At 36.5% G+C, this 11,148-nt stretch overlaps 1 protein-coding gene across 1 annotated transcript in view; it reads left to right on the top strand.

Moving 5' to 3' along the window:
• Positions 1 to 91: 91 nt before the first annotated feature.
• Positions 92 to 11,148, top strand: part of LOC116294539 (coiled-coil domain-containing protein 180) — a 32,153-nt gene continuing 21,096 nt past the window's right edge. The window contains exons 1-15 of the mRNA XM_031702163.2: positions 92 to 234; positions 493 to 674; positions 1,319 to 1,410; positions 2,912 to 3,021; positions 3,733 to 3,799; positions 4,203 to 4,240; positions 4,745 to 4,879; positions 5,745 to 5,907; positions 7,224 to 7,320; positions 7,865 to 7,984; positions 8,358 to 8,437; positions 8,890 to 8,978; positions 9,356 to 9,403; positions 9,623 to 9,697; positions 10,930 to 11,058. Of these exons, the coding sequence (XP_031558023.1) occupies positions 160 to 234; positions 493 to 674; positions 1,319 to 1,410; positions 2,912 to 3,021; positions 3,733 to 3,799; positions 4,203 to 4,240; positions 4,745 to 4,879; positions 5,745 to 5,907; positions 7,224 to 7,320; positions 7,865 to 7,984; positions 8,358 to 8,437; positions 8,890 to 8,978; positions 9,356 to 9,403; positions 9,623 to 9,697; positions 10,930 to 11,058 (1,500 nt within the window). The 5' untranslated portion in view covers positions 92 to 159. The remainder of the gene's footprint in view (positions 235 to 492; positions 675 to 1,318; positions 1,411 to 2,911; positions 3,022 to 3,732; positions 3,800 to 4,202; positions 4,241 to 4,744; positions 4,880 to 5,744; positions 5,908 to 7,223; positions 7,321 to 7,864; positions 7,985 to 8,357; positions 8,438 to 8,889; positions 8,979 to 9,355; positions 9,404 to 9,622; positions 9,698 to 10,929; positions 11,059 to 11,148) is intronic.

The following is an 11,148-nucleotide window of genomic DNA, read 5'->3' as shown; positions in this document are numbered from 1 at the left end:
GGCCCAAACTGCATGACGGGATAGTCAACAAATGACCGAGAAGTACTGGTGACAAGTATTGTTGCTACAACAAACGAACCAAGAAACAAAATGGCGGCTGACAAGAAAATATTTACTACGAGATTTTTACCGGGATTTTAAGACCTCATAAAACAACTTATGGCTCAAAGTGAGGTACCTACGCCAAAAGTCGTTCCTGAAGGACAGGTTTATCGTCAGATATTTGATGCTGAGGTGAGCAGAAGCTTGTTTTTTTGACTTGCTTTTAATTGACGATTGAATTCAGCTGATCTGACCTGATATATTTGTCTGTTCAAATTATTGTTTTTTTTCCTGACCTTCATTTAGTTATGCAATCTTTAAATTAGCGAGCGAGTTTAACAACATTATTATGAAGGGCTGTTAGAATATTTTAGCTTTATTAATGATTATTTATACCAAGTTTTTGAAAGTGTAATTTAAAATATTTGTTTATAAACAATATTAATTTAGGTTAGCTTGGTCGAATCTCTGGAAAAAGAAAGAAGATCATACAAATCTAAATCAGCTCCTGTTCTGCCGTTGGTAAGGGAGTCTAGATCTGTGACAGGACATGGGATTTTGTCAAGAAGGCAAAGAGAATGGACACAAGCAAGGCTGAACGATTCCTATATCGAAAACCCAGTCTACTACAAGTAAGTTGTACATGCATGTGTACAAGATCGAGGAAAATAGTCAAACTTCTTGATTTATGATGAATACAGAACTGGTGCAGATATTAAGATAGTTGAACCTACATTCAGGATTGATATATTGATATAGATATACAACATTGTCTTAACCCTGGATGGCAGTCCTGTCTCATTACCTTCGTTTGCATTGCTACGCAGCCACCCCAGACAAAAATCATGATGTGCACTTTGCAATAGACTGCCATCAATCAAACAAGTTGACGCCATTTACATTGACGCGTGTGTGATTCAAAAGGCGCCAAAACTTGTCAATTGTTTACAAGTATTATGAGCCACACTCACCGGGCTCAACAGGGTCACTAGTGAGTATCATGTATCCCTTCTGATTGAGATAATGAGATGGTTGCAAACCAACAGTCATAAAAATCCAGTGGTTTACTTAACCAGAGAATGTGCGAAGAGACAGTTGATTGCATCTTCATTTAATTCTCCCTTTTAATTCTGATTTTCAGATTGTTAGCATGTGAATATTCAAATTATGTGCATCAACTGAAATACATGTAGTAAATAACTTATCTACTGTAATTTAGGTGAGATTAACTATTCAAGAGTTAGACTAAATTCACTCTTATGCTATTTTTGATTAGATATGCAGCACTGGAAGCAATAGAAAGAGATTCTGTACCTGATAACTATGAAGCTATTCAAGAAGTCAGAGGCCTTATGTCTGACCTACCAAGTATGAATATTTTCTCTTTGATTATTAAGGGTTAATTTATATATGTAATGGGATAAATAATTGGACAAGGAAAATTCCGAGGACTGACAAAATTGGATGAGGCCGTAGGCCGAGTCCTATTTGGCAGTGAGAGGAATTTTTTGATTCTAATTATTTCTTGATTGTGGAGCATGAAATCCCATTACCTATTAATTATATAGCTGCCTAATTAATCCCATATCAATAAGACCTGTCCAATTAAGAAAATAATTGGACAGTAACCTATATGGGATTAATGAGAAGCTGTACAATTATATGATTAATTGTTCATCTAGTAATTAAATAACTCATCCTTTCATTTGTCCATCCATTTATCCTTCCATCCATTTGCCTATCCATCCACTCATCCATCCATCTGCTTATCCATCTATTCATTCCCACCCATCTATTCATCTGGGCCCGGTTGTACAAAGCCTGGATAGCGCCTTCTGATGGATAAATAATATCCAGTGGATAAATTTATTGGATAACAGCATCAAATTGTCCACTGGATAAGGATTTATACACCAGATAAAGTAGTGCTTCATACTACTGGGCCCTGTCCATCAATGCACTTATCCTTCTATTTATCCATCCTTCCATCTATTAATCAAAAAATATATCCACAGGGTCTGAAATATGGGGTCATCCAGTGGTCAAAGACAATTTTAGAATAATTTTTCAATTGACGTCACTGCATTTTAAAAGATAGTTGTACACCTGACGACCAAAAATATTTTCCAAGTCTGTTTGCAAATGCAAGGTTTATTAAATAAAAGAAAGAGCTATCTTGATGGTTTTCAGTAGATTCTTTTCCAATTCAGGCATCTAAAAAGTTATTCTAAGGGAAAAAAGAGTGCTAATAAAATGAATCTGAACCTGAATTTGCATCTCTGTTTTGATTGTCAGAGGAAATACTGCTGACCAAGATTTTTGCTGGAGGTCTAAGCCCTAAAACATGGTTGTGTAATGGATGGCTACTTTTAAAAATTAACTTCAGACCCTGTTCCACCCTTTGTCCATCTATCCATCCTTTCTTCTTTCTTCTCCATTCATTAATAATTAATGAATGGAGAAGAAAGAAGAAAGGATGGATAGATGGACAAAGGGTGGAACAGGGTCTAAAGTTAATTTTTAAAAGTTTTTAAAATTTTTAAAAGATGAATTATTCATCCATCCATTCATCTGTCTTACCATCGTCTATCCATCCATCAATCCATTCATTCATAGCTGACCTGAAAAAGTAAGGGTTGACCAGGAATCATTTGGTTTACCAAATGAATTTATCACAGTATCCTAAAGTTACTTAAGTTTTCAGTAATGAATATTTCATTCCTACATGTACATTCACTCATTCTATTTTAATTACTTATTAATACGTTTATAATTATTTACTTTGAATATTTATTCCTTTATAATTTTTTTCTTATTTATCATAGTCACACTTTTGGTTTTTGTTTTTGCTTTTTGTTTGCTTATTCAGAAAAATCCCAGGCAAAATCCAACATTGTAGAAAAAATCAAGGCTAGTAGAAAGGAGAGACATGAGACTACCCTAGAGGATATGTACCAGGAATTGGCTATGATAAGTACAGTAAGTTCCATTCTGTAAACCAAGAAAATATATCTACTTACTTGTTTGTTGAAAAACCTTATATTTCAAACTAGAGAAATTATAATGTATTCAATATTCAAAGAATGTGATTAATTTGTAGAAGGCTAGCAGTGCCTTTGCTCTCAGGAAATAGCTCCTGGACTATAATTAATACCTTTGCACTGACCATATAAAGATGAGAGATCATATGTTAAACATAGAGGGCCACAAGTTAATCAGTGCTATAGTTGGCAATTGTCACAGCTAACCCTCTCTAATTAAAGATGAAAGTTTCAGACGCCTTCTTCATATACACGTACATGACTTGTATTGAAGAATTAGAAAACATGTGCGCTTGCTGTGTGTAGATATAAAGCAGGGGAGATTGGCAGAACACAAGAGAAGTGTTAGGATAAGCAGGAAGCATATAATAGCGAAGTGCTTCTCAACACTTCTCGAGAGTGTTCTGCCAATCCGTGCCCAAGTGCCTTATAACTCCACACAGCACAGCAAGCAAGTTTTTTATTTCTGTTATAAAATGCAAAGAGCACATGCATGCTGTGTGCTCTCATAAAGCACATTGCTCCCAACCAATAAGAATGTGAGGTTTATAACAGTTATTTTCTTAAAAATGTATAGGTCTTTAATCTCTAGGTTAGAAATTTTTACATGAAGATTACGTAATGATTGTTAATTATCTTTCTTTGTTAGGATTTAGAACCAAGAATTATTGAAGCCAGTGAAACTCTCCAAGTAAAACTTGCTGAGAATGATAAAGGTAACTTGCAAATATATGCTTAGATAGTCTGCTTGCAGCCTGCATTAACTCTGGTTAGTCAGGCTGGATGCAGGCTAATCATACCTATCGGGCTGATAAGCCCACCTACAGTGTGATGTGTCCTTGAAGTCTCATATGAGACTTGGTAGCTCAGTGGTTAAAGCATGGCACCGGAATCACCAGGGCACAGGTTCAAATCCCATTCAAGAGTCTTTCAATTTGTACACATAATAATACTAGGTTGATATTAAATTTAATACTTTCTGGTCTCTGTAAAATAGATATGACACAAACGAAGTACTCATTGTGTCTGCTGCTGAGTCATTGTTGTATTGTCTGCAATATCAGTCATATTAATTAATTAATAAATATATTGATAATAGTTGCTTGTTTTCATTTCTAGAAATTGATCATTTGATGCAGTTGATAGAGAAGGATGATGTAAGTTAAAATGATTTTACTTGTGATTATTATTATTTCTGTAGTCTTTAAGGTGTACATACATCTGTGTACATTGATAAGTATTGAGTTCCCTTTAAGGTCTCCCCCTTGATCTTAGGGTTTCTCTCTGGGTTCTCCAGTTTTCATTTCAGTTTTCCACAAAATCCAACATGCTAATAATTCCAATTTATTCTGTTAGTTATCCATACCTGACTTAGGTTAGTGTCATGTACTGCATATTATGTAATTATGTACGTAGTGATTTTTTATTATTTTTTGAAACAACTTTATTGGCCTTCAAACTTCTCAAAAATAGCAAACAAACTAAAAAAGGAAAAAAGAAAAAAGAAAAAAAACACAATATGAATAATACAAGAAAGAAGGGCCAAGAGGGTGGGCATGAACAGGACCTAGAGTCCCATGATTGCTTTACTGCCCAATGGACACTTTTCTTGTCAAATTACGCAATATTTAATATGCAATATGTTGTGGTCTCATTTGTAGGACTTGATAGGATATGAGATAAAAGATCTTCATAAGTTATGGATTAACGTAGCTGCGCATTCCTCAGTGAGGCAGTCATGGATCAAAGATATGCAGAAGAGTCTAGAACAAGTAGAACTGGACAGATCTTCTTTGGTAAGTTAAAAAAGGAGGTCAGGGGTGGGGCTCAAGACATGGCTGTCAATGTACGTTGATCAAATTATATTAGGGACCTCAGACATTGATAATGAAGGACAAGGACAGCATTATTTTATAATATGCAGAAATGCTGTCATGCAAGCACATTTTCAAAAGAATTTTTCATGCACAATCCATAGTCCTTGGCATGGATGTTCTCTCTAGAACATCTGTTGGTGCCTTTTCACATCCTGTAGACCCCTTGCACTGAGTCCTGAGAGAAAGTTTCTGGGGGACAAAACGGTGGATGTTTTTTGCATAAGAAAAGATGGCTTGTTGTTTGTCCCCCAGAACAATTCCTCTAGTCAATAAATTCAAGGGGTCTATTAATCTAAAGAACAATAAACACCACTGAGGACGTCATGTACAACATGTGTGGGAACAACTTTCTTCAAAACTTGCTTGTGTCCTCAATTCATTCCAATGTTTTACCCCAAAAACATTTATTTTAGTATGGGTAAATGCCACCAAATATCTTGTTTCTAATTAGGAGTCTTCAATATATATTTATGACACTTATAGTACCTTATGAGGAGTGACTCAGTTGCTGGCTTAAAAATGATTTTTTTCACAACCAGCCATCATCAAAAATAGTCACTTGTATCTTCTACATAAATGTTTTGACTGATGATGCCACTTAAAAACCAAATTTGAATGTGCAGGATGTACATGTGTCTATTTAGCCATTTATGATATATTGATTGTATACTATTTTAGATTCTATAGTCTAGAGGCTGTAGACAAAAAAATGCTGTAAGTCCACCACATGGATGCACCCCTGACAAATAATTCAAGCTCTAAACTTAATTTATTATGCCCATAGTTACGAGAGACCCTTCGAAGCTATGACAAGACCCTGGAGAGAATAGCTCATCTGATGCCACCAGATGTTCATAGGATGCTAGAAAAAGAAGCCTTACACATTAACTCAACTATTCTCACTAACAAAAGGTCATGTGCTGATCTGATTGCACACTTATTGAGTGGTAAGTTGATAAGGTCGGGAAAAATAAATGGTCCAGCAATAATAGCCATTATAACAATATAGCTACATGTAAAGCAGCCTCTCTTATTGATAGATAATACATTAGTCTGTGACATGAAGGTCAAGAGATCTTCAAGATAACAAGTACAATATGTAATTATGAAGAACCTTCAATACTGCAGATATAGTATATATATGCTGTAATTCTTCCTTTCGTTAGCAGTGCTGTTCAATTGCACAGCTGATGTAAGGGAAAGTTGCAGCTTGTAACTAAATGTCAAAACAACAAAGACAAGAAATATCCAAGGATTTATTCTTATGTTGGCATTTCAACATCATTTTTAATGGGGTCAATTAACAGTCAGCTTCTACAGGTGGCTCTTCTTCCACTTTGTGATTGCAATTGGAATTTAGGAATTGATTTTTGTGAAGGAGAAGAACGTACTAGATAAATACCCTGCACAGGAGACAAGTGACAAACAACTCTACTCAGACACATACAACAACGAGTCCTCGTGGAATTTTGAAAATTGCTTGCAAGGGACAGGAAAAGTGCTACAATTAAACACTGAATACTTATAGTCTGCGGTACATGCAGTATGTGCCTTTTGAAAAATGCACACCTGATCTAGACACACTGTATCTAAATAGGGAGAACAATAATGCATCACATCGATCAGTAAGGTTGTTGCTCCTCTCCTGTGATTTAAGGGTTTTTCTAGTCAATGGTTGTGCAGTTTCCCCATCCCTGCTAAGATCAACAGTTTCTTTTGAGTGTAATGCAACTTATTGCCCCGTGATCTCCCCACCATGATATACACATCGGCAGAAATGGAAGATGGGTAAAAAAAAGGAAAAAATAGTATATTTTATTTTCTTCACTCCAGTATCCCAAGAATCATTCATTCTTATTGGCTTCTGGAGCATGCAGTATTTTCTATCTCTAACTGGGCATCTATAACACATTGCTAAACGACAAAATAATTAAGAATTTGCAAAAAAATGGAAAGTAAATGGGGGAAATATAAAAAATTACTGGCCTATAGTTGGTCCCTGATTCCATATCAAGAACTTACTGGCCAATAAATAACCATTTCAGCTGGTTGCGGGACAATTACTTAGTTTTTCTTGCCTTCACCAGTTCATAAACCAAATTTCATTGTGATGTAAGATGTGTTGTTGTCATTCCATCTCCCTCCAGCGACCATGATCCCTATAGCATTAAAACAATAGTTTGTTTTGATGTGACGTCATTTTGAAATAGGACAATTGAAGTATGAATCTTATCTTGTTTTCTATTTAAATTCATATCTCCAGCTGACATAGAGAGGGAGCGCAAATGTTACATTAAGTGGCAAACGAGAGTAGAAGACTGGAGACTACTCAAGTGCAAGGAATCTACCAGGAAGTTTAGGTGAGCATCAAATGAGAAAATATCTGGGATGAGATTGGAATGAAATATGGAAGGATGAAAGAAAAGTGGAGAATACTACAACACCAAGTATTGGAAATTTGCCTTGGCTAATGAATGACAACAACAACAATACAATATTATTACCATTTGTTTTAAAATATGTAAATTTATGCATATTAGATATCATTAAATATGGCACTAAAAAAATAGGTAATACTGTATGTGCTATAGTTTTGAGTAATCAGCTATGGTAATTATATTGAAATAGCAGATTTGCAACATTTCAACAGAAAAAAATGAAAGCATGAAATATTGAAAAGAATAAAGAAAACATAGCACAAAAAGCCCCCCCCTCCCCCCCCAGTTTTTGTTGTGGCTAACAAACCATAGTTACCTGTACCAATGGAGCCATGCACAGGGACTATAAACAACACACCCATTTAACCATGAAACATTTCTGGGCTGTCTTTTTTAAGTTGCTCCCCTATTTCTTATCCAATGCCAGTCTGCATGATATCATATGGAATACACTCATCTTTTACAGTGAATTTATGCAGAGTCCTCCAATCAAAGACCCACCAGATGTTCAAAGAGAACTAGAGTGTTTTACATTGGAACAAAAAGCAATCAATAGTAGAAGGCATGATATACTTGAAAGTTTGAGGTGAGTTGAACACAATACTTCCAGCAACAAAAGCATGTCAAATATACCTAATTGTCTAATTGTCTGTGGTGGAAAATTTACCACTCGTTTCACTGCTACACGCTAATCGAAACAACAGTCACAACAGTGAAATACGGCGATACACTGCCATCAATCAAATATATTGTTAGATATATTTGCATACTATGATTGACGCCTGCTGTTTCGCCTTATTTCCCTGTTCGACTCTTGTCTTGATCAGCGTGTAAAACAGTCGTAAAAGGAAGATGTCGTAAAGGGTAGATAGAGTCAAAATAGTGAACAATTTTATAAAAAAGAAAAGACAGAATACTTTTTGGAACAGATTTTATATTGCCTGTTATTTGTGTTTCAGAAATCTTAAGCCACCAAACTCCACCAAATCTGCAGTGTATCAATGGCATAGTTCACTGGTTTCTCTTGGACATGATCTAGGTGAGTAATCAATAGACATCATCATCATCATCATCAACAACAACATTACCATTATCATCAACATCATCATCATCATTACCATCAACATTTACATCATCATCATTATCATCAACATCATTACCATCATCATAATAATCATAATAATCATCATTATCATCACCATCATCAACAACATCAACATCATCAGCATCATCATTAACAACAACAACATCTGCATCGTCGTCATCAACAAAATCATCCACAACAACATCATCATTATCATAATCATAATTATAATCAACAACATCAACATCATTGTCATCAACAACAACAACATCATCGTTATCATCATCATCAACAACAGCAACAACATCATCATAATAATCAACAAGACCTTATCATCATCATCGCTGTCATCATCATCACCATCATCATCAGTCAAATGATATTAACTTGTTAATACGTTTTTACAGAGGAGCTGCATATAAAATACAAGACGATATTGAATGAAGAATATGAAAAAGTGATCCAACGATGCCTAGAAGAAGTATGCAAATATAAGGTATGTGAATTATTATAAATGATAAATAATGAATATTATTGTGGGTCAATGATGTGCAGGGATGTTAGACATCACTCTGCTCTCCTCTCCATGCCCTGCACCCAGGCACTTTGCGAGAAAAAAGACACTTGTTTAGAGTGCTGTCTTGAAAAGAAACTCCTTTTCATCACATTTCGCCCTTTTCCACATTTCCTGGGTTCCAGAGGCTCTATTGCTCCAGTGCTTCTCGGTTGTAGGTTTCGTTATCACGAGACAAGCCGAGAAGTACTGGAGCGAGAGAGAGCCCTTTAACCCAGGTTAACTCCTAGACAAACACTTCACACTAATGCTCCCCATACCTGGTATATCTTGTTCAAACTAAGTACATTTTCCCGCAGGAAGAATTCATTGCAAGTGGCATTCTAGATGATGTTCGTATTGATGAGGTAGGTAAAGGTGCATGCGGGAAACGCTAAAGAAGAAACGCTTACACACTTATGTGTTGGCGGGCAACGGGTACATCCCCCACCCTATCTCCCTATGATAGCCTGCGTGCAGCCGAACTAACTAACGGCTGCACGCAGGCTATCTCTATGACCGAGATCTCCTTTTGTAATACAGTGCAACTCGAATACGTAGTTATTTTAACATCTTGGTGTTTTCAGGTGCTGAACGAACATTTTCTTCCTCTTGTGGGCGAGAAGCAAACCAAGTTTGAATACGAAGTCGAAAAGATGGAGGTAAGTATTGAAGAACTATTGGGCGTGGTCTCTGTGGATTTGGATCTGAAGAATGAACGACACATTGCACTGTCAGCACATGGCAAATGGTTATAAAGCGGTTTTCGTATGATGCTGAATTGCAGCATTGAACAGGTTTCTTATTACTGTGCGTGTTACATACTGTGTGCGTGTCATCATGACTGGATGCGTGTCACATGACTGTGTGCGTGCCATGCCTTGCGGTGCCGTGTTGAAGCAACGCCGTTTCTGCAGTTATAATTTAGCAGTTAAGCAGTTATCTCGCTTCCTTTGATTGGTTCAAAGGATGTCGTCAATTCCGTACCATGTGCCATGTGCCTTGACTTATCACAGTTGATATATTGCGTGCTTTATACACCGAATGGAAATATGTTATTTGTAAAACTATTATTCTGTACTGACTAGCGACTGACTAGCCTCGGGTTCACGTGGAAATATAAAAGCGTTTTCACATATGTGAGCCTAGTCAGTCGCTAGTCAGTGTAGAAAGATAGTTATTTAAATTGGTCACCATATTTCGGTTTACACACGGTACTCCATCCCGATGTTATTGTACACCTAATTGAATCTACACGTACAGCGGTCTTCGCATGAGTCGGGAACCATACGAGAATTCGTAGCTGTACAGAAGTAAGAGAGCATAAATAAGAGAGGGAAACTTCTTAATAACTTCTTAGTGATCAAAACAATAAACGGAAAAGAGCGCTCGCGCGCAAGTTGAAGACGCACGGAAGTAGGATAAGGACAAAATTTAAACGGCATCCGGTTACTACAAGTAACCCAACAGGGAATTGCCATAGTGCGCGCGTTGTTTAGAAGATTCCCTCTCATTTATGCTCTCTTGACAGAAGCCATGCCATATTTTAGTCGACCGTACCTAAGCCTGTGACTGGATGAAGTGCAGAAAAAAATTCTACCTTGTACGTGATGTGAGTCAGTACCTACCATATGTTTCCAACTCATACGAAAACGACTAATTGCGGTTGCGTTAAAATACAGTGCGGTTACTGTATGATGAGTTCATCCGTACCTTCTTCCTTTCATGCGAAAACCTCTCTATTCAATTAACCATTGACAGAGCACGAGAACTGTACTCGTACACTGAGAGCATTAACACTAGGAATATCCATTCTTTAATCTTTATAACCATACGAATTCCGCTTAATATATATATATATATCTTATGTATGTGTTGTTATTTATTTTGTCAGCGTTCTTTGGAGAACCTAACAAGTTTTCAAGAGATGTTGATCAAGTCCTTGTTCAAGTTTGTTCAAGGGTCTGCTCACTTGTGGGACTTACATGAGCTGGGGTTAGCACACCAAGAACGAACATTACAGGTCAGCAACAAGCTACGGAATTACGAAATGTTTTCCCATTCTTTGGTTTCTTTCTACCTCCTCCTTCCTTCCTTCCTTCCTTCCTTCCTT

This window comes from Actinia tenebrosa, unplaced genomic scaffold (genome assembly GCF_029948245.1).
Source record: "Actinia tenebrosa isolate PJP-AT-01 unplaced genomic scaffold, QUT_ActTen_1.0 PGA_scaffold9__36_contigs__length_13948895, whole genome shotgun sequence".
Classification (NCBI taxonomy): domain Eukaryota; kingdom Metazoa; phylum Cnidaria; class Anthozoa; order Actiniaria; family Actiniidae; genus Actinia; species Actinia tenebrosa.
Note: the sequence above shows the minus strand (reverse complement) of the source record. Positions and strands in the feature narration are given on the sequence as shown.